This window comes from Alosa sapidissima, chromosome 13 (genome assembly GCF_018492685.1).
Source record: "Alosa sapidissima isolate fAloSap1 chromosome 13, fAloSap1.pri, whole genome shotgun sequence".
In the NCBI taxonomy this organism is placed as follows: Eukaryota; Metazoa; Chordata; class Actinopteri; order Clupeiformes; family Clupeidae; genus Alosa; species Alosa sapidissima.
The window spans coordinates 13,989,373-14,012,745 of NC_055969.1; the positions used below are offsets into that span (position 1 = coordinate 13,989,373).

Below are 23,373 nucleotides of genomic sequence, written 5' to 3' on the forward strand. Positions count from 1 at the left end.
TCCACCTCCACATCCTGAACCTTTACCTTCTTTGCATCATTTGTACCCCTCCCCATCCATCTACACACACACATCACACACACACACACACACACACACACACACACACACACACACACACACACACACACACACACACTCAGTGAGGGGAGTGAAAGAAAACACACTCTCTCGCCGAACTCTGCTTCTTGTCCGGCCCGCTCTGTTTCCCCAACATTTCAAAGCAATTACTCCGTGTTGATTTAGCTGTCATGCGAAGCGTGTGATTTATGGACTTGGAGCCCGCGCCAGCGACTGGACCCCAACGAGGGATTGCACAATACTGCGGCGGAGGGGGCTCATTTGCCTGGCATTGCATTAGTGTGTGTGGCGTCCGGATGACGGCCGTACAATGCCATGTAAATGAGTCTGGCAGAAGCGGCATCACTCAGCGTGTCACAGGCTCAATCCCATTATTATTTATTATCGTAATTGGCCCTTGGCTCCCTGGCGGCGACAGACGTCGATTGATGTATCTGGGTGACTGTTCATGGTACTTACTGGTGTCCACGCACACACACACGCGCACACACACGCACGCACGCACGCACGCACACGCACACACACACACACACACACACACACACACACACACAGATATACATGTGTGTTCTTGGGTGGGGAGTCTCTGTGCTGCAGGCTAGTGTTTGTGTGTTATCTTACTCCACTGTATGATTAAGCCAATATGTATAAAATCTGTGAGACTATGTATGCTTGTTAAGTATGCGAGTTTCAGTAGTGACTGCTTTTCCTAATAAGCTAGTTTTTTGTATTATATGTATTATGCATGTGGGTGTATGGGTGTGATTGCACATGGTTTTGTACATCTATTTAATTAAAAGCCTGTTTGTGTAAGAGTGCTATGTGTGGACAGGCAAAAAGAGTGTTGAGTGTGTGTAAAAGAGTGTGTGTGTGTGTGTATGTGTGTGTACGTGCATGCATGTGTTTATGCAGACGCAATTATGTATGTGTTTAACCTCTTGCCCGGCATGACGATTAACCACCGCGGGCTAACTGACATCATTTCCAGGAAGAAGCTCTCACTCCAAATTAAATTCTGATCGGTGACACTTTAATGCTATTAGAAAATGAACCTTGCTGAATGGAACACGGCAAGACAGGGCTTCGTAAGTGGCTACAAGTAATGACAGCCTACACAAGTGTCGGTTTATATGTGAAGCTATAGTTGGAGGCTTTATTTTCATCGAATGCCATCAACGGCGTCATATCTATTTGGTAATTAACAAAGAAGTGAGAGAATGGAACAGTGGATAAGTGGAAGGGAAAGATTAATTGATTTAATATGAGGGAAATGAGATGGCAGCTGCTTTGCCGTTTAATGATTTAATTCATTAGAAGTGTTGTGTAAGGTCTGTGTACAGAGTGGACTACGGAATAAAGGCAAACAACACAAGCCTGTTCTTCAGTTCTCTGCCCATACATACTCTTTAGTGCTGAGTGCCATTAATGCCTGGGGGTATGCAGCTAATGTAAATGCACAGAACAGGAGGAAATAACATGAGGCAAAGCAATGCAAGGCCAGTTTATTTATATACTGCAGTTCATACGCACTAGTGGGATTTCAAAGTGCTTTATAAAAGAACAAAGAAAAAGGTAAAGTGCTTTAACATATGAGACTAATGCACTAATGTAGATAGATAGATAATGTAGAAATAAAAGATTCAAAACAAAGAATATATCAAATCAGTTAAGGATAGTCCAGTTGTCATCTGTGAGGAAAAGACACAAAGGCAAAACCAATAACAGTTTATTGGGCAATAAACAGAAAACACACACAGGAACAAAGGACAGCCATGGTAGCCTTTTTCGCCTCTTTGTTTTGACTCTAAAGCTCTTAGTTGTTTCCCTGTGTGTGCCCCTATGCTTTCTCTCCCTGTCCTCACCTCCTCCTCCCTCATCCTCCTCTTCTCCTCCTCCACTCTTTTCCGCACACGCTCCGTTTTTTAACAAATGAATTATGAGTGTAAACAGAGCCCATGAATCAGGAGCTAACAGGAGGATGCGGCACGGCGCAGGGCCATGCATCAAAAGAGATGAGCCTGGAGAGAGAGAGAGAGAGAGAGAGAAATGGAAAAAGAGAAATAATGAATGGAGTGAGGGTGTGGAGGGAGGTGGAGGTGGTGTGCAGGACGTATTGCATAGGCAGCAGAAGCAGCTTAGGGTAAACATGAATGTATTGTCTGCCATCATTTGCATGCGCAAGTGAGGCTGAAGTAAATTTTATTAATGGCGCGGTGCATTGGTGAAGCGTGTAGGTATATTCGTCATGTCACTCCAGCTAATTGAATTGCAACTGAATTACAATGAGGCGTGATTCGATAAGCTCGCTCTAATATGGTCTGCGAAGACAGGTCTGCATCCCGCGCTTCTCAAGGCAGTATGTCAACCCTGGCAAGCCAATCAGTTATCCTTAAACAAACTTACTGTATAAAAAATCGATTTGAGCCTCGTCAGGGCTGTCAGATTTCCAACCCCCCACCCCCCTCCACCCCCTTCCTTCTTGCCCCAAGTTGACTAACTGTCTGGGGCCTGATTCATGCACTAATCATATCACGTATGAGCACTAATCGATTCCACAATGCTTGATTGCAGCTTGTGATGAATGAAAACCTATTCGTATCAGATTGGACTGGAGTCTAGCCATTCATCCCCGTCCTGGTCGGGTTCCTCCACTGACGGAAGGCAACCGAAGGGCGAAGGAAGCTAAGGAACGGGCCGCTAGCAGTGTGGCGGGGCAGGTTGTTGCGCTTCCCAGGCGTGGCATAATTTGATGTAACCAGAAAGGATGTGAACAAAGGCTGAGGTGGGTGGGTGGGAGGGGCAGCCATCCAGTGCGTAATGGCCATTGACAATTCATTTCGGAGGCAATCCATTCGCCTGTCTGTCCCAGGCTTCCCCCAGTGGCACGGAGAAGGGATAAATCATCGTGCCATTGTAAATCATGCATGTATGTGGGCATATGTGCGTGGGATATGCAGGTGTGCATGTGTGTGTGTGCATGTTTGTGTGTGTGTGTGTGTGTGTGTGTGTGTGTGTGTGTGTGTGTGTGTGTGTGTGTGTGTGTGTGTGTGTGCGTGAAGAGGAACAGACAAATTAACAAAGGTGAGAGAAAGAGAGAGTGAAAGAGAGGGAAAGAGAAAGAGACAGAGAGAGAAAGAGCGGACGAGGGGGAGGTTAAATTGAACCTGATGGAGGAGTGTAAACATCAGTAATGGAGGCCATGTCTCAACTCAGCTCCAGTTCCTCCGCTCCTGCTGGCAGCGCTGGGCTGAGTGTTACTCCTCGCACCAGACGCTTCGTCACAAGCCAGGGTGCGGAAATTCACACACCATAACACTCCACCAGTCAACGGAGGATGTGACACAATAACACTTCCTGTTGGCCTAATACTCCACACACCTCAGCAGCTAAACAAATGCAGCAGCAACGATAAGGTTCTAAGTGGCATAAGGCTCGTAAAATGTGCCACAACACAACAGTGTCACACAACACAGTCCTGACATAATCACACACAAATCTGAGACATGCTCTCAGTCCTAAAAGACTTTTGGGCCCCTACCTCAAAGTTTGGCGCCTACATTTGATAGTGGCTATTTTTTGATTTCCCCTTTGGGAGACCAAACAAAGACGTTTTTTTAGCCTCTCAACCCACACCGTTGAGGGAGAAAACACTGCTATATTCTCCTGGGTCGGCCATGTGTGTCAGTGCGAGCACACGGCCGCTGACCCAGACTCGGGCGTGTTCCTTGTCAGGGCCTTTCTTAAGTTTGTCAACAGTTGCCATGGCAGTGTTAACATGATCTGTCAGCCCTTGTTCCGATGGGCACATTGGCAAGCGAATGGAATTGGCGCACCGCCTCTGTGTGTGTGTGTGTGTGTGTGGAAAGAATGGTGGCCTTTCATGCTAAGGGAAAAGCTCCATAGAGGCGATTAAGGTAGTCCTTCAGTGTCTTTCAGAATTGGCTACAAAACTTTCAAATCCACAAAGGAATAAAAACCATTTAAGGTTATAAAAATGGACTGTAGTTATAGTGCAACTCTATCTCTCTCAATTCTACCTTCTCTCCCACTCTGTGTGTGTGTGTGTGTGTGTGTGAGCATGAGTGTTGAAGAGTTGCACATTTCTGTTGGCCCCCATGGTCCCTCTCAGATGGATACACAATTACAGCGAGCTGTCAAAACCAGCAGTCACAGCTCACTATCACCATCATGTCACACTACTGTACACACACACACACACACTACATACACACACACACACACACACACACAGTAACACCTAGCCCATTTTCATCCTCTCTCACACTAAACTCCCCCCTGGCATTTGAAATGTATGCAACCGCACATGTGGCCAGGTCACGTTAGTTGTTCTACCACTGAACAGTTTTCCCTTTCTCTCCATCTGTCTATCACTCCCCCTCTCTCTCTCTCTCTCCCCTCTCTCACTCACTTTCCTCTCAGTCTGGGATCTGCCATTTGAGCTGTCATCGGCTTCTTTCTCACCCACATCCCTCTCTTTCCCAACGCCCTCTTTCATCTCCGTCCAACTTTCAAGCTCGCCTCATGTCAGTCCGACTGTCTGTCTGTCTCTCTCTCTCTCTTCCTCTCTCTCTAATTCACTCTTCCCTATCTCCCTCTCTGTCATAAACCTGTCAAGCGCACGTCCAGGCGCTTTGGGGCTAGGGGTAGATGGGGGGAGTGTGGCTGTACGTCGGTGTCAAAAAATATCCTTTTGGTGTTCTTGAAGCGGATTTGAGCATCTCATTTCGCCTGAGTGACAAAGTACATAAACACATGCACCGTTGAAAGGTGCTGGCATGTCCCTGCACGCGTCCGCTTCCAGTGAGGGAACGTATCTCGCCTTCCCTCAGAGATACACACACACACACATTAGAACAGAAACACTTTCTGCCAAAGTACATGAACACTATGTTTGAGGCCCCATCACAAAGTACAAAGCTTTGGCACAAAGGACCAAATTGTTTAGAATCCTCTTAAGGCTCCATAAATTGCTTATAATGTATTAATGCCACAATAACTAGCTTTCTCCTGATATAAAGTCTTGTATATACATATAGGTCAGTTGGTGCTAAATTTTACACAAAATATGGTTGCGAAAAAAGGCCATTGTGTTTTTCACACTGTGTGTGTAGGCTGCAGTGTTTTGTGTTTGAGAGTGTTGCTAGCGAACATTTTAGAATGATTTAAAGGGCGTCCCTAATGGGCCTCTCTCGCTCATGACAGACTTCCTGTGAAGAAACAGGCTTTTCCTCGTGCATTTTTCTTCCCCGCTGACAGTGAGAGGTCTGCTTGGCCGGACAGATGAAGAAGGATGTGGTCATTAGAGCTCGGTGATGGATCGCTTCTCCTACCAGCGGGACGAGCCCGCTGCCGCACAGTCATTTTGCATCAGGGCTCGATCCCAAAAGCCCAGCCACAAATACCCAGACAAGACAAATCAACTCCACTTTTATGGAGTAATCATTAAAATCTAAGTACAGCCAAATCCACGGGACAAATATCCCACAATGAATATGCAGAATTCACTAAAGATATACTGCATGCCATCCTCTTCCACCATATTTTATTAAAAACAGATGCACGCCCACTCATCTTTGGCTTTACTAACCTCAATGTATATACTGCCTCACTGTATGTCAACATACAGTCAGTACAATGAACACAAAGGCACAAACGGACAAAGCCCTGATCACTCTCACTGACATGTTGTGGTCTATATATGGCTCGTCTTTCTGCCACTATCATACACCATGTTGTTCTAATGTAGCCTATGCTTGTGAGTCAGGCAAGCTTAAAAAATGCAGGTAACATAGCTATCTACACTCTAATGTAAGAGGTGTTTTACAAATCCATACTGTACATAAGTTTACATTTGTCTACCAGAAATCAGTGAAGATTTTTATTAAGTCTTTGAGAGAAAGAAAATACCACATTTCAAAAAGTACAATAATTTATTTCAGATTTATATTTGCCACTACTTTTCACATATCAGTAGTTAAGTTGGATCCAAGGCTTCAAGCTATAAAAGTGCCTGTAAAAGTTATCAGACATTTATGAGGACGTCATATATACTGTATATACTGAATTCAGGCACTGTGCCTGAACAATTTTAGCCCCGTGGATCACATGAGAATCCAATCAGCCAATCCAAGTGCCACCCCACCAGACAAGTGAAAGTTGGGCTTGTACGCATTAACGTCTACAAGAATAATTGTTTTCTTAGCCAAAACAAACATTTTACTTTTAGCGGCAAGTTTTTATTGCTATATTTAAGTTCATGCATACATGTACCAGCTGTGTGCATGCAAGATTTCTGATGTAAGTACATCAGTGGCAGATTAATTTAAGTGTTTTTTTGTCTGTGCAAGTTTATAGATAATACACATCACTGAGGTCTTTTCATGTTTAGGCTCTTTTCATGTTTATGGGTCACCCTTCTCTGAGTCTTTGCCCCAACTTCACCACTCCAACCTTTTTTATTTCTAGAAACCCCACTGCTGGACTTCAGACATTAAAAATGTTAACTGAGGCTGCCCTCAAGTGAGCAGAGAGGGAACTACAGCTAATGCAGTGTCAGTCAATGTTAACGTTAAGCATTTCTCAGACTGAAAAGTATGTCTTCTGTAAAAGCAGAAGAATTTAATTGGAAATATTGCTATTGTATTGTAAAAGTTAAGGAGATCACAAAACAACCTACATTCGGCTTTCACTTAACAATCGACTTGGCATAATGTATGTTGCGTGTGGTAGGAAAATGTCCATAGACACAAAAAGGCAGAAATGCATATTAGCAAATTCATAGCTGAGGCACGGTACATATAAAACTGAAAAAGGAACCATAAAAGTGTTACATGAACCTGCATGTTTACATTCTGGCAGAAACACTCTTCGTACCCTTCAATTACAAGACAGAGAAGTACATGGAGTCATTTAAGACTGAGAGCTTAAACATGCCGAAGGCAGCATTAATGTGTACAGTTTAAATAAGGTACCATACATTAACTCCGCCCATGTAGATTCCAGTATATTTTAGAGCAAAATACATCCACTCCACCTACACCAGCAGAGGTTCTGGGAAACAACACCCCCGTGTGGTTATGCTTAGCCACTGCAGCTCCACAAATTCCTGCATGCAGTGGTCGAGCTTGTGTGTGAGCCCACATGTGTGTTTATGAGTTTTTGCATGTGTTAGACCAGTGTTCTGTAATGTGGCAATTCACTCTCAGTGCTCCGTGGGGCTAGTGGGCTGGTGACCATACTCGAAGCGAAGCCGCAGTTCACCCACCCTTGAGCGGGGCAGAATATCAGGGATCCACTCGATCACGAAGGGCGTTGGCTCCTTCTGCCCTGGAGAGCAGATGCCTGGGGACAAAAAGAAACTGAGTGACTGTGAGGTCAATCATCCATTTTGATAAAACAATCCACTTATACTGACTGGACTGGATGTTAAAAAATCTAAAGATCTGAGTAAAATCAAACTATTGAAATCTAACATATCAAACACAGGAATATGGACTGTTTATTATGCTTGCACATAATTACCATATCTGGTGATAAGTTTATACCCAGCTTTGTACTATGGTATATCATTACATATGTCATGGCCTATCAAAAAGTCTATATGTTAGAAGGGTTAGCTAGCCAAATTATTGATACAACTGATCTGTGCCTAACATGGATCAATGCAAATAATGACACTATGCTGATGAGCATCTGTTATTTCCCTTATTGTCCTGTTAAAAGTTTGGCTGCCTCTGACATACTGACACTTACCCACTTTGAGAAAGGTGTTCAGCTCGAGGGGTCGGATGGCCTGGGGCCGATCTGTCCGGCCGAACGCCTCTGCCAGGGGTTCGGCGGGCACCTCAGGACAGGTGAAGGGCGAGTAGGAGCCATCGCTGTTTCTCACAAAACTCTGTGTCAGCTTTAAGGGCAGCTAGGAGGAGGATCATTGGCGAGGAACGGGAGAACGACGATTTACATTTTTTGTCCACATCATCAGCGTAGGTGTTCTTCGGTGACTAAATCATGTCAGTTAGCAAACTTACCTCTGGAAAATTGTACTGTTTGATAGTCAACTCAAAGTTACTCTATTATAATATAACAACAATGATTCTATTATAATGTAATAACAATGTACCTTTAGTTAATTAATGTAATCAGTGTAACATTAAGTATTTACAAATGATTAACAGACTAGCTGAACTGAGACACTGAAAATGTATGCAATATTTAAAGGACTAGCAAGATGGTAAAGATCTCATAATACATAATACATAAATGTGGAATGTATATAAAAGAATTATTAACAGATTGCGTCATAGAGTAGAAAAGCCATATGCAAAGATTAAAACATGGAGATTAAAGATGAGTACCTCAGGTGTATCAAAGATCTGCTTGACATGCATGAGGTTGGTGATGTGCCACGTGTACTTGGAGAACGAGCCCAGAGGAAGGGCATCCTGGCGGACAAATGCTGCAGCCGAGGGAGCAGAACACAAGACTGTTACAACACAGATCAGACACAACATCAAATCAAAACAAGTCCAACTACCATGAACTGAAGCACAACCTTACACTGCAATACCTTGGCTCTGTCATGCCCAACAGATGTTCATGCAGGGGGATAGTACTATCTGGTAATGACTGTGGGAGCCACTCACCGGTGGTGGAGTTGGGGAGTCGCCTCTTTTTACTCCCCAGGGAGAGACGCTGCTGCAGGGCGTTGAAGAAGTTCTGCGGGATGTGGAAAACCAGAGGCTCCGGCTTCCCTAAGACATCCATCACAACACAGCTATACTGTATATATCCATGTGTATCATACAAACGCCAGTAGCACCATAAGCATCAACGCTGTTGGAGTGAATACAGTACTGTAACAGCAAACAAAATGTAATAGTGTCGTAACAGTGCAGCAATAATATAATTGGGGGCCAAGCAGCGAAGCTGCGAGGACCTCATTGTGTTTCTACGTTTTCCTATTATTATTATTATATGCAATGGGAGTCTAAGGCAGCCCATAGAACCGTATGGTAAAAAGTTGGGAAATTTGCCACACTGATTGGGGACGGTCCCATGATTCATGTCACCAAGTTTCATGTCGGCAACTCGAACCCTCTAGCGCCACCAACAGGCCAAAGTTGGACGTGCGTTCATGCACGTAACTTTTGACCTGTTGGTCCGACGTCATTTTCCGCCATGATGGATTTTCCACCATTTTGGATTTCATCAAAAACACTTAAAATGTATCGGGGGTCACATACTTTCTCTGATTCCCACCAAATTTGACACAGATCATCTTCAGACCAAGCCTCACAAAAGTTATCACTTATTGTCTTCGGAAGTATTACCGTTCGCCCGTAAAAGCCAATCAAAATTTGCGGCGAAGCCGCCAAACAGGAAGTGAGCTAATATCTCAGCAACCCTTGCATGTATCAAAACCAAACTTGGTACATTGACTCATGACCCCATCAGGAGGACCCTCAAGAAATTTGGTGACCTTTGACCTCTAGGGGGCGCTGTAATTCACAAACATGCCTTTTGGCTTGTAGCTGCTGCTGTGCTTAGAATTAAATTGTACTAGTGGTGTCTGGTAATACTGTGAAAGGTCCTTAGGTCACATCAATATAATTTATTCGGCCGCCATATTTGATTTGATCAAAAACACCAACAATTTCGCACAGGTCACAAATTTCATCTGATCTTCACCAAAATTGGCACAGACCATCTTCAGACCATGCCTTGTCTGTAACAATTGATAGAATTGTTCGCCCGTCACATCCAATCGAAATTTGTGGCGAAGCCGCCAAACAGGAAGTGAGCTCATATCTCAGCAATCGTTGCATTGTATCAAAACTAAACTTGGTACATGGACTCATGACCCCATCAGGTGAATGCCGAAGAAATTTTGTGACCTTTGACCTCTAGGGTCACTGCAATTAGCAAAAATGCATTTTGCCTTGTAACTTTTGACGTGCTAGATGTGAAACTTGCTTTGACAGCTTATGGCCATACATCTGATTGCAGCATTGAGCTAACAGCATTTCGTTGCCATGGTTACTCCGGCCTATCTGCTTGGCCCCCTCATTGCTGCTTGCAGCTATATTATATAAAGTGTTTCTTGGTGTTTTATGCCCCCAACATTGTCTTCAAGGCAGCGCTGCCTGGAAGGCACTATGGTTAGGTATGGGTTAAGGTTAGGGTTGGGGTTAGGTCTAGGATTAGGTGCCTTTAAATCAGCGGTGGCAGCACTGCCTGGAAGACAAAGTTGGGGGCATAAAACACCATCGAGCATAACACAGTATTGTTGCTGTTTACAACATATTACTTGTAGGTGAGTTGATTCCAAACATACTGTATATTGATGATTAATTATTTTCACACAGGCTTTGTAATAATATAGAAGCGGAGTTATTTTGCAGTTCTGTGTAAATACCTACACTAGATATGCATAGTAGTACTTTACTATTATGTAGAGGAGCAGTGGGTACTGCATGTGTGTGTTTACCACCAAACTGGTAGTGCATGGACTGCTGGATCTTCTCATTGACACTGGCTAGCCACTGTTGAAATGGTAGGGAGACATGGGCCTCGTCCACAGGCTGGTTATTCCCTGCTGGGTGGACATCAGTCATATGAATTACACAGACTCATGTATGAGGCAGCAAGAGTTATTTGTGCAATGCTGTGTTGTAGAAAGTAGTAGTAGGCATTGGATGCTATGCAGTAAGGGTAGATGCTAATGTTTTGGTTAGGCACTTGGGGAAATACAGTGAAGGTATGTGACCTAGGAAACCAACTACGGATTACAACAAACCACATAAATTCAGTGGAAATTTGGGAGAAAAGTGATGAAATAGACAAGTAGGAAAAAGAAAACAAATGAAAGAGCTGAGGGCGTGAAAGAAGGATGGGAGAGCCAGAGGCTGGCAGACCTGGGGTCTTGTGCCCAATGGTGAGAGCCTGTCTCCGGCTGCAGGGCTTGCGAGGGCCAAGGGCCGGAGCACTGGCCTCCCTGATAGCCAGAGCGGGACCGGCCACTGAGTGGACCGAGCAGAGAGAGGAGACATAAGAGGGACAGACAGACAGGAAGAGTCAAGACAGGCAGCAGGAAACAATAGAGACTGACATTAGCGCCAGAGAGACAGAGGAGATAAACAGCACAGAAAAAGACAAATGAGAAAAGACAGGAGAGAGAGGAGAGAGATGGACAGGAGAAGGTAGACAGACAACAATGCTAGACAGACACACCGAAAAAAACATGCAGAGATCAGTGACAGAGACACAATAAGACAGGGACAATCAAGAAAGAGACAAAAATAGTATAGACAAACAGACAAAAAAAACAGAACATAAGGGCCATTCACACCAGGAACGATAACTATAATGATATCAAGAACCATAACGATAAACCTGACCAATAATAAGAAAAGTCTCTTTGTGTTGATGAATGTGATCGTTTTTTGCCATTATAGCACCACGGCTGTCATTAATAGTCAATACACTGCTATGAATTGCACTGAGGTTTAAATGGGCACTGGTTTAAGTGGTCTCCTTCCAGCCTGTTTTTTTTATTATGATTAGGATTATACAAATAGTGTAGGCTATGTCTGGATATCTATTCATAAAGGAGGTCATAGAGAAAGGCCCTCCAAGAGTAGACAGCTTTTTTTTTACAACACCATGGCGTGTATCGTGTCTTCAAAGGCTACAGAGTGAGTTTGAAAATTAGCTCACATGGCAGTCCAATGTCTCACTAGCTACTAATGGTTTCCCATTATGAGAGGGTCCTCATGTAACCCTGTATCTGTTCATCAGCATGTAACACAAAAGAGAGAAAGATGACCTGTGATTGGCTCCTCTGCTTTCAGTCTCTTTGTTCTGTGTGGCGTGATTGGCTCAGGAACTGGCTGGGTATCAGAAGCACAGAGCGCTGAGGAGCCAACACTCACCTCCAGCCCTACAACCACACATTTGCACGCACGCACGCGCACACACACACACACACACACACACACACACACACACACACACAGTCAAATGTCAGACAACTGCAGAAGGCATTCAAGAACAATTTTAACTAGAACCCATGCATGCTTTAATACCATAGAATACCATTTGAAGTGTAGCTAAGGAAATGGGCGAATTCCACAGCCAGTTTATCATCACTTGCAAAGGCACAGACACAGGCGTAGAAGTGCAAGCATTGTGGGGTTCCTTCGGCCGAGAGAGGTGAAATGTCCGCCAACGCTGTCTCTTTATCATCAGAGGAACCCAAACTGCCCAGGCTGTTGACCTTCACCCCTGGGGCTCCTTTGCCCCCCACACCACCACCACCACCACCGTGCTGACACGCACACCGAAACACCAGCCCGCTGCTCTCGCCCTTCATCCCAGCACCTCCCACAGTGCAGTGCAGCAGCCCCAGCGCCTGGGTCTCAGTCGCGTGACACTTGACCACCAGCGAGCTCCGCGAGACGCGCTGCACCAGGGGCCCTGGGGTGTCTGTGGCCAGACGCCACAACTCCTGCCGGGTCTGGGCCGGGACGGGCAGTTCTTCCAACACGGAGCTCTTGAGCGGGAGCGGTGTGGCCACCTGGCCCGTGGGACACTCCATGGCCTGCCGAACGTGGCCACAGGGGCTATCAGATGCCTGGGGCGGAGAGGAAGAGGAGGAGGAGGGAGGAGGAGAGCAAGAGGAGGCCACGCCTCGTTGGCCCTGCTGTTGTTGTTGTTGTTGTTGCTGCTGTTGTTGGCGTCGGCAGGCGGGCAGGAAGCAGCGTCCAAGGCTGAGGCGGGTGAGCAATGTGCCGTCGGTGGTGGCAATGGCCGTGTCCGTGAGGGTCAGCTCCACGAAGCCTCGCTGCTCAGGGCCCCGGCCACGCTGTCGCAGCGAGAACACCTGAGGGGGACCCGGAGCAGAGGACGATGACGATCCTCCACTTCCACCATCCACAAATGCACCATCTCCTCCTCCACCTCCATCTGTCACAATCCTCACTACCTCCGAGCCTCCTCCACCTCCCTTCTTTGCCGACCGCTGAGTTCCAGCCGCTGTGCCGTCCCGGAAGACGGCGCCACAGGCCTTGTTCTTGCAACTCAGGCCCCTGGTGCCATTGTAGATACCACACTGAGGGCACTTGCGGATGCCACGCAGGGTGGGCTTCCCCAGGTTGGACAGGAATGCTGGAGTCTTCATCCGGTCCCTGGGTTTGGCACACAGACCGCCCGAGGAGGAGCTCTGCAGCACAGGAGAAACCACGGCCTGCGCCAGTGGCAACGCTGCCTCTATTGGATGACCCTCCATTAGTCTATTGTGCAGCCACTGTACCCCCTAAATAATAAGAAATGTTACACTGTCAATAAAAACATACATTGTATGTAAAACGTTACATACACATGGACTGAAATGCTCTCAGTTATGTAATGTCATATCGTACATCTGGTGGTCGTGACACCGGAAGAAACTTGTTAAACTATAATTTAGGCTACAGTGTTGCCTGCTGGCTGGTCATACTTGAATGGAAAACAAGTTATTAAAAACGCATCAGCAAGCATTTTTTTTTATTTTCACAAATGTCGTTCTCCATTCCAATTCGACCATATCGCCCGATGGAATTAGTGTTTACTTTTGCCAAAATAAATTATAATGTTCGGTCTAACGTTACGTGCCACATCAGCTATATTTCCCTTAAGTAGCTCGTTAGGTAGCAGATAATAAACGAATACACTTTCAGCTTTATCGGCTCAACCTGGCAATTTAGTTGCGTGCGCCAATAAAAATAAACTCTCATCAGTTGCGCTTATATGCCTACCTTTTCAAAACCTACTGCCGTGACGCTGTATGGTCGAGACTAGCATGAAACAACGGGCTACATTTTCGTCTCAGCCGTCGCCATTGCTCCTTACAAACGAGCCACATGACTGCGGCTGTAACGAGCCTTGTGGTTGGCTGTTCGGCTGATTACGCGAAGCTAGAGGGGCTGACACTCCACTGCTGGGTAAAATGAGGCCTACACCTGTAATATACTTAAATCCATCTTTTATGGCACTTCAGTTGTCTTATGTAAGCTAAATCAACAAGTATAAATATCCAGGTCTAAAATATCTATTACATTACATCAATTTCAAGAATGGCCTACATCTATATCTCCTATAACCTGGAGCATTGACACTACTGTAACAACATGCACACAGTATCCATGCGTGCATGTGTGCAGACTATATGCATATGCATAAAAAAAACTCAACAGTACAACTTTCTCTGAAAGTGTGTTGGTACGCATCAGCATTTTAATGGGACAAAGCAAGAACACATGATAGTAGCATCAACATTATCCAAAAAAAAAAAAAAAAAACATAAGGTCTGAAAATATCCTTAGGCACTGCCTACTCTCATGACACTCGGTTGGTTAAAATGGAATCAACTCAAAATAAGGCAACACAATGGGTCTCATCCAACTCTAGTTAAAATGACACCTGGAGGACGAAACAGTGCAAAAATATCGATCCTTCCAGGGGTTTTCCCTTCGACACTAACGACTACATTGAAATTAAAAAAAAAAAAAAAAAAAAAAAAGTTCTAATTTGATAGTTTATACACAGAATTACTGTAATTCTACATTACTTTTCAGTCTGAATCGTTTGCACTGCATGGCAATGCTGTCACAAGGGCCCTTCCCCAAGTCCCCTTATCAAAAAACTAAAACAAACGAAAAACCCCTGGAAGAATCGCATGATGCACTGTTTCTGTTTGAATGGACTGCATTCAACAGTGGCACTACAGCCGAGCACTAATTTACATAAGTCCGTCCTCCAAGAACCTAACCCAACCGCAAAACAAAAAAAGAAAAAGCTGCTTCCATAATTAACATCTGAGTTTTCTTTATACAGCATCGGAACAATTGAACAGACGTTGGTTTGGTTATTTACATACAAAACAGTATATTTATAAGCCCTCCATGAAATGAAAGTAAAATGCTGGAAAAGAAAAAAAAAGTGGAATGCAAAACAATTTAAAATCCTAGAATTTGTGTAACATTTTTTTTCTCAGTGAAAAGGTAACCAAGAGTAATAGTTATTGTGCAATATTTGTCTGCCGTCAAAGAAAGAAGAGTGGCAGTAATCCCTGCTATTTGTTTTGTTGAGAAATTGAATATCTAATTTAAAAAATACAACAGTTGACATCCGTTTTTTATTCATAGTTTTTTACAAACATAAAAAAACCAATAGGCTCATATTTCACATGATTCCGTGATGTCAGCGCCTTTCATGAGATAAAATCGAGTCCCAAAATGAAGGAAAGAAAAAGGCAAAGCTCCATTCATACCAGATCAGCAGTTGAAAATGCTCTAAACTTAAAAAGCAAAATGGAAAAAAAAAAAAAACTTGCGGCTGTGTAATGTGTTTTATTCGTTTTATAGCACGTTTGTTTGAATTAAAAATGGCATAGTCCTCTGATTTAGTCGTCGGACTCCAGGCCGAAGACTTTGTGTAAGTGTGTGTGTAAGAGTGTGTGTGTGTTGTGTACATGTCAGTATACATACATGGTTTTGTGTGTATATGGTGTATGTATATTCAAAAAGTGTGTATGTCTAAATCCCATGGCAGGACAACTTTGGGACCCCCATAGACACAAAATGGGGGAACTTTGCTTTGAATCGTCCGCCCACATTTACATGGAAAAAAATATTACAGGTGGAAGGTGTCGAGGAACAGTCAAATGGCAACATGCCGCTCCCCAACATGGACGCCTGGATGACGGGAGACCCTTGAGGAGGGGGCAGGGGTCTTCTTTTAACCCCCCCCCCCACCACCCATCCCGAGGCCACAGCGGAGGTGTCTGAAGTTGTAGACACCACCCCACCTCCCCTTAATCCCACACCCACCCACCCGCCCGCCCCCCGTCGCTCAGTTGGTTCAGTCCGATCAGTGTGTGTGGTAGCCAGCCGTGCCCATGCCGGACTGGTTGGCGAGCATTGTTCCGTTGACTCCCTGTGTTGGTTCCACCATGGCCCCGTTGCTGATGGCTCCGACCCCCGTCCAGCCAGCCCCGGCCTGTAAATGACTGCAAAACACAATGACAAGGAGTGAGCATGGGGTGCACGTTCCTGTCCTGTTAAGCTACACAATGAGCTCGACATATGTCTATACTTCTTTCAAATACCAGTCATAAGATCAAGACTGGAACACCTTTTGAAGATGTTCCAGAAACCAGACTTCCACGTAACTTGTAAGATTTACTGATCGGTAAGTCTCTTATAAAAAGTGCTCTCTATAGTTCTCTTGATACATAGAGATCTTCATTGACCCCAAAGGGGAAATTCAAGATTCTTGTTGCTGCATGGACAGTTAAGCAAAAGTGCGCCATTTACAGCAATAGAAATCCTAGGGGTGCAACAAAAAAATCCGTAAAATAAACCTAGAAGAATTCAATAATATTTTGTAAAACATTTGTTAAAATTTTTACCAGAGATATGCCATGGTGCAACACCAAAGTTCGTAGTCATTTTTTTTAAATCGCAGTATGATGGTGCATTGTTACACCCCTAAAAAAAAACAGTGTAACGTCAAAACAGCTTCAGTCACTTAATGTGCCCACTGGGACGGGCTGATTTTCAACTAGCCTTACGGGAGTTATTTTGGCTGACTGACTTGTTTGTTTATTTACAGCTGCTCCTTTTGAAATTTCACATCCAGGCCGGCCCTTAAATGGAAATAGTTGGGCATGACTCATACCATTCTTCCTGTACGGTCTATTTCAAACGTGCTCTTAAAAAAAACACACGACATTGATCACCTACAGGGGGACTTATTCCTGTGACTTTGGTCACAGTCTTTAATAAATGTGTGACAGGATAAAGGTTGACCTAGATCGAGGATAAAGGTTGACCTAGACTTAGACTAGAACTTTCAATTTAATGGAGGAAGAGAAGCAGGTGTGGGGCTCTAGCAGGAAGTGTCACTCACTTGAAGCCCTGCTGGTTCCATGCCTGGCCATAGACGCCGTAGGCGGGTACCTGCCAGCTGTTGGGCACATACTGGCCGATCTGCTGGGTGTTGCCGTACCACTGGCCCCACTGCCCATAGGGCTGGGCAGCAAAGCCTAGTTTGTTCTGCTGCAGAGGAGAAATTTCACACAGAAAATGACATCAACCAAATGTTGCAAGTGAGTAATGCGTAGACAAACACAAACACCTAAGCCAACACCATACACTGAACTCTTACATGCATCTACTGCTTGTTTTAACAACAATGAATGTGTGTTATCTGTAATAATGGCTCGATTAAAGACAATTCCCTGCATCAATTTCTGCACACAACTACTGTTTATTGGTGATTTCACAAGATTATAGTCATTGTGACTTACCTGAGGCATCTGTACCTGCTGCATGGGACTGACCATCTCTGTGGTCTCTTTGCCCCAATAACACTTGACCACATGGCCCTCTATGGAGGTGCCATTGACAGAGACAATGGCGTGGGCTGCACCCTCGTGCGAGTTAAACCTGTGAGACCACATGAGATGCTCAGGTATAGGTGGACAAGCTAGACAATAAGTATAAGTCACCAATGTACAGAAGTTCTATCACTAAAAGTAGAAAGCTAGTGCTGGAGAGGGAAAGGGAAAACACAATACATTTAAGTCAATCTTGGTGTAGAGTCTGAGATGTTTCTGTAGCATTCTCTAGTTCTCCCAAACCTAGCCCGATTATTCACACCCTTCATATATTAGCTGCACAATGAATCTACAGCAGTGAAAGGGTCTTCGAATACACAAGGCAACGCACAACAGTCACTCACTCACCTCACAAAAGAGTAGCCTTTGTCTGGAAACACGCGGATTTCCATGATTTGGCCGAAGGGAGAGAACGTCTGTCGCATCAATTGCTCTAGAAGACAACATTCAATTCAGTTTTATTTTTATAGCACCATCATATAGCAATGGCTCTCAAGGCACTTTACAGAGCTCACCTTGAACTTAATCCCCAATGATTAAAATAAGAATGAGGGGAACCTGATCAACTAGGCCTAGTTCTTTAAAGGTTCTAAGAGGAATTGTAGGTGTGCTCACCAGTCAGGCCTGTGGTGACTCCTCCACAGTAGACAGTGCAGTTACTAGGGCTGGACTGGTTGACCACTTCCTCAAAAGACAGATGCTTGGTATTCGCTGTGGTTGACATAGAAACAAATACACTACTACTTAGTACATACCTCAATTATTGACAACACCAACTGATTCTAGTCCTGGACGAAAAGCGAACTTCAATGGCGATATCCATTGAGAAAAAGCTTTTTGTCTAAGACTAGGTTCAATACATATATGGGAAAACAGCTCTATGAATATATAAATGATGAAAGTTCAGAGATCAATCATCAGGGACTTACTCTCGTAGGTGGCTTTGGGTGCAGGGGGCTTTCTCGTGGCCCAGTTGGTTCTGATCTGCCGCCCACCCAGCCATTGGCCGCCCATCTGTTGGATGGCATTTTCTGCGTCCTGTACAGGGAAATATATACATATGCCTCACACAGATGCAAAACACACAACAAAGACGACTCTTCATAACCATATGCCTTTTGGTAGTAACTGCCCTTCCTATGCCCTATAACTGTTTACATCTGTGGGAAAATCTCACACTGAGACATCATTTCCCTTTCCGTTCAGAGTAAATGTGGACTCAACTGTCTCTCTGGATTGCCAGGAACTGAATTAAGCCTCAAACCAGACACAGACATGGGCCGAATCGACCCCGGGCCACTCACCCATTTGTTGTAGAAGGACACAAAGCCGTAGCCCTTAGACTTCCCTGTGGCCATGTCTTTCACCACACGAGCATCACTGTGCAGAAATCCCACACAAAAGACCATTAGACACACAACAAAGAACAAGAGCAATTCCCCTGAATGCTAGCATAGGGGACCATTCAGACACTGATTTAGATTTTTATCTCTCTTAATCATCCGGTTCCGGCAGCACTTACGATATCCTCCCGAAGGGTGCAAAGGCAGCTTTGATGTCATCGGTGGTGATTTCTGGACTGAGGTCTCCCACAAAGACATGGAAGTGGTCTGCATAAAAACAAAGCACAGATGCATTAAGCCTTGGCCTTCAGCTGTCTACCAGCATGCACACACCCAAGACCACTTTATAACCTATATTAACAACCTAAGCTGCTAATGTACACTCAATTTATCTACATGTTCATGTTCTTAGCAGACACTTCTGTCCAAAGCAATTTAAAATGACATTAACAGTTTATTTTAGTCATATGAGCTAAATTAAGCATCCATCTATCGCTCTCTCTCTATCTATGGATAACATTTACGAGACCACTGCACATTTGTCTGATGTCATCCTACGGTTGCTGAGTGACATTCGAATGAGTTGATGGTCATATTCAAATTTATTTTCATACACGGTAAAATGGCTGGATGTGCATGGAAGTACTTACTGCTTGTGTCTTTTTTCTGGCTGCTAGGTGTGGTGGCCCAGTTGACCTTGACCTCCTACAGGGAGGGAAACAGACAAAGAGAGACACCTGCAGGTGAAAAAACTCCATCTGAGTCAGAACGGCACCTACTCTACATGGCCCCCTCAAGAGGGGCCCCCCTACCAGCCTACCAACGTGTCTAAGTAGTGTTATGATCAATGAAAGACAAAGAGAAAGAACACAGTGACCCAATCTCCACAGAATGCAGTCTATATCCTTGCAGGGACTTAACGGTTTGAATCTTCGAATTGGAGAGGAATTATAAATATGTATCTTGATATTGGAGAAAACAAAGGAGGTCCAAATAAGGGACTTACAAAACAAGTGAAATTACCAACTTGTATTAGTCCTCAATTGGTCCTTCAACACCTGTTGAGGATAAAATATTTTAAACTGAATACACTTGTGGAACACTAGAATGCCTGCTTCAACGTAGCCTAAAGTATTTGGACTACTGGAGGAGGCAAGGCCAACACGTATTGGAGAGCAGCCATGGCAAAGTTTGCCACCATGTTATAAAAAGGTTCTGCTAATAAAAATAGTGCACACAGGCTGCATTGCTAGATCTTCAGGCACTGTGCCAACGCCCAAGTTATCCACTCCAGCCTTTGAACATAGAGGTAAAACAGGGTTAAGCTGATCTAAAGCTAGCTTTCTTAATCATGAAGATCCATAGATGTTTCATCTCAGTTCACTTCATCAATGGAGATGGTCTGTTATTTTAAGACACACCTTGACCTTCATAGATGACACTTTTTTTCCCCCATCCATATTTCTTGATGAAATGCAGAAATCACTGTCAAATCTTCTTATATTTAGTCTGTCTTCTTGTTTTGGATTTTCATCTAAGCAATATTTGAGAACAGCAAAATCCAAATATACTTTAATGAAAATGTAATTTGCTTATAACAGGCACAGGATTACCACATTCTTCCAAGAGAGCAATTACAGCTAATGCCTTCCAACTACAAAGTATAAATCTAGAATTACTAGAGAACCCATAATGGAAAACAAAGTTGACAAACCTGTTCAACCTGAATTAAGAAGACTATTCAATCCTCAACTTGCACACTTCCCTGACAGGTCTCACATGCCAAAAGAAATCAAAGCAATTGCCTTTCCTACCGAAACATCAAAGACAAATTATATTTTACAACAGGAACTAACCTAAAGATCATAAATGCTAAAAATGTAATATGTCCGAAATGTCACTAAAAGAGGTTCTAAAACATTGAAATGATGAATATGAACGTAATTAACACCCCCCCCCCCCCAAACCTTCCCAGCCCAGCCCATCCAAACCCAACCCAACTCACCCTGTAGATACGATAGCTTACCTTACCCATTATTTTACGTCCATTCATTGCGGCCAGTGAGGCAGCAGCATGCCTATGCTCGTAGAACTCCACAAAGCAGTATGGGTCATTACCTGCCGTCTAAGGGGAGAGGACAGGTATTAATGGCAAACAACAATCTCCAATTGTAACTTGCCATTATATTAAGGCACAGTAATTGTAGAGAAACTGCCATATCTGGTCAATTCACAACCAACATGTACCATATCTTACGCTTGAACAAAGGATAAACCAAATCAGTGGGGGAGAAAATACAGTAACCAACAATAGGAGCTAACAAATGTCTTAAATAACTCTCAAATGTCTTTAATAAATCTTGTGTGCACATCCAATGCTTTTGATTAGGGAAAGGGTACTGATTATTACTGTGTAATGAGTAGATTTCTGTAAGGCCAGGAGGTTGACTCACATCAACAATCATTTTACAGCTCTTGCAGGGTCCTATCTGCCCGAAGAGTTGCATGATCAGCGCCTCTGTCACGTCGCGAGACAGGTTTCCAACATACCTGAAAGACAGAACGGAGGAGTGAATGTGATATACCAGAAAGAGTCATCGATATAGCATCCTGGTCAATTCATCTGGCTACAGACGAAATGAACGGTCACAACTAAAAAATGAACAGAGGGGGAGCGAGAGTAAAGGCCAGTGGCAGTATCGAAATGTACACTGTAGCGTTTTGGCGCTATTCAACAACTAGCAGAGCAATGTTGGGTAACAGAGGAAAGACAAAGATCCAGTCCACAACATGGCTCTCGTGATACTGACGTTCTTTACCACTGCAGAACAGTAAAGTTGGCCTTCTTTTTCCCGTTTAGGTTGTCTCTGCCTCTGGTAGTTAGCTAAGCGTCCATGTTATCAACACCATTTAACTAAGTTAACAGTTACTCAGTGATAATCAGCATTTGGTTAGCCAACATTTGGTTATTGGGCGATATCTTCCATTAACTACAAGCCCATTATATCGAACCTCTTACCAGACTAGTTTTGACTCCGCTGTACCATTTGAACTGCAACTATTCTACGACAATAGAAGGAGAGTCCAGGCCACTCGTTCCACTGAATTTCCTGATCGTATGTTAGCAAGCCACCTTTCTTTCTCTTTACCTGGAATCCCCCCCCACCGTCATACATACACATGGGCATACATTGTTTAAGTTAACCTGAGCAAGGTAACGTTTACCTAACGGATCATTCACGATGACATCTCACCACCAACAAAGTAACGTTACGATTACGACAATCAATATAGAGGCGAGCTAACGTGAGTGATAACGTTACTGTTCATGTTAACTTAACATCTGAATGCAGCATCGACATGATATAAATAATCCTTGGCATACAACGAATGTTAACTGAAACAAATAACACCTGCATCGCAACGTTTAGGTAATATTTAAGTTCTGATATCCAAATATGATGTTAGGTAAGACGTAAAATTAATATCAAATTCGTTTTAGTAACATTACTTGCACCGCTCGCAAACAAATAGCTAATATGAATGCTAACGTTAGCTAGCTGGTTCAATCATCACTGCAGGTCCTGACGGTGGAGCTTGGTCTGGCATTCGTGGCCTCAGACATTAGCTAGCTTCAAAGCGACATCAACCGCCGCTAGTTCACTGGTTTTATTCTTCTCGATAGTTACCATTTAACAGCAATGCAAAAACACGTGGACCGACAGGGGTGTAAAAATAAGTGTCTGCCTCTTTCGTTAATGATCACTGTATTTTCACTTAGCCATATACACATGCATAACAAATAATCTACTGGCAAAGAGAGACTGCTTTTGTCTCTAAACAGAAAAACGGACACGTCTGACATAATGCTAAGTGGCCTTTATAGCTAGCTAGCATAGCTAACGTTAACATTAGCCTGCCATTTAGCTACTTATCGCTACTATGCTAACCTTGCCCAGCTATGAAGCTCTAACGTTAACGTTATCATCCTTCGTGCCTACCGCTACATTATCGTTACACAAGTGCTAGCAAGTATACATTACTCTACACATTGAGCAGAGTGGCAGGACTCAGGTACTTTATACTGAACACGATACATACAACATTAACCATTTATGAATCTTTGCAAGCTTACTTGGCAAGCTAGCCTTAACGTTAGGTAAATTCTGGCTAGAGTTAATGGCATTCATACGTACAAAGTCTTGGGCTGTTCGTCGTCCATCATATTTTCCGATCGAATGAAAGATCGAACCCTGAGAGAAATTCAACGTGTCAGTTTCTATGACAGTCTCTGGTTATTCGCCAGTTCTTTCCTTCATAAAATGTTCTCTTATTCGTCTTCAAATTCATATAATGCGCACAATAACGCTATGCCGCCTCTGTTAACTCCAATTATGAACAATAGAAAGGCGACATAAGATGGCGGCGAAACCGGAGCGGATATAGGTATACGCATGCGCCAAATAATTGAAGGGGGCATGGAGTTGAGCG

The 23,373-nt window shown here is 43.9% G+C and overlaps 2 protein-coding genes across 8 annotated transcripts; both read right to left on the reverse strand.

Annotated features, from left to right (window-relative positions):
* Positions 1–6,013: 6,013 nt before the first annotated feature.
* c13h2orf42 (chromosome 13 C2orf42 homolog) lies at positions 6,014–14,007 on the reverse strand. Of its 7 annotated transcripts, none has more exons than XM_042060158.1 (9): positions 13,896–14,007; positions 12,196–13,414; positions 11,927–12,040; positions 11,016–11,120; positions 10,589–10,693; positions 8,745–8,852; positions 8,457–8,557; positions 7,855–8,017; positions 6,014–7,443 (listed from the first exon to the last, which is right to left on the reverse strand). In XM_042060158.1, exons 2-9 carry the CDS (start codon positions 13,385–13,387, stop codon positions 7,304–7,306), a joined length of 2,028 nt encoding a protein of 675 aa, XP_041916092.1. In that variant the 5' UTR covers positions 13,388–13,414; positions 13,896–14,007; the 3' UTR covers positions 6,014–7,303. The 7 variants fall into 7 exon arrangements, 6 of the variants coding, with proteins under 6 accessions (XP_041916092.1, XP_041916091.1, XP_041916094.1 ...); XM_042060157.1 differs by having other exon boundaries at positions 10,589–10,696; XR_006021773.1 differs by having other exon boundaries at positions 7,307–7,443; positions 7,855–8,102; positions 10,589–10,696.
* A 332-nt stretch (positions 14,008–14,339) lies between these two features.
* Positions 14,340–23,321, reverse strand: tia1 (TIA1 cytotoxic granule-associated RNA binding protein). The gene is made up of 12 exons (XM_042059534.1): positions 23,079–23,321; positions 21,336–21,432; positions 20,909–21,007; positions 19,533–19,587; positions 19,062–19,149; positions 18,844–18,919; positions 18,469–18,577; positions 18,155–18,250; positions 17,888–17,972; positions 17,450–17,588; positions 17,050–17,198; positions 14,340–16,147 (listed from the first exon to the last, which is right to left on the reverse strand). Exons 1-12 carry the CDS (start codon positions 23,105–23,107, stop codon positions 16,009–16,011), a joined length of 1,161 nt encoding a protein of 386 aa, XP_041915468.1. The 5' UTR covers positions 23,108–23,321; the 3' UTR covers positions 14,340–16,008.
* Between the last annotated feature and the right edge of the window lie 52 nt (positions 23,322–23,373).

Excerpts from the sequence above, each read along its gene's own strand:
- c13h2orf42 (XM_042060157.1), bottom strand. The coding sequence starts at position 13,387 with ATGGAGGGTCATCCAATAGAGGCAGCGTTGCCACTGGCGCAGGCCGTG. Across the intron at positions 8,558-8,744 it reads ACTCCCCAACTCCACCACCG|CATTTGTCCGCCAGGATGCC; the intron begins GTGAGTGGCTCC and ends CCTCGGCTGCAG. Across the intron at positions 8,018-8,456 it reads AGATCTTTGATACACCTGAG|CTGCCCTTAAAGCTGACACA; the intron begins GTACTCATCTTT and ends TCCTCCTCCTAG.
- tia1 (XM_042059534.1), bottom strand. The coding sequence starts at position 23,107 with ATGATGGACGACGAACAGCCCAAGACTTT. Across the intron at positions 18,920-19,061 it reads GCACCCTTCGGGAGGATATC|TGATGCTCGTGTGGTGAAAG; the intron begins GTAAGTGCTGCC and ends ATTTCTGCACAG. Across the intron at positions 18,251-18,468 it reads ACCCAAAGCCACCTACGAGA|CGAATACCAAGCATCTGTCT; the intron begins GTAAGTCCCTGA and ends TGTCAACCACAG.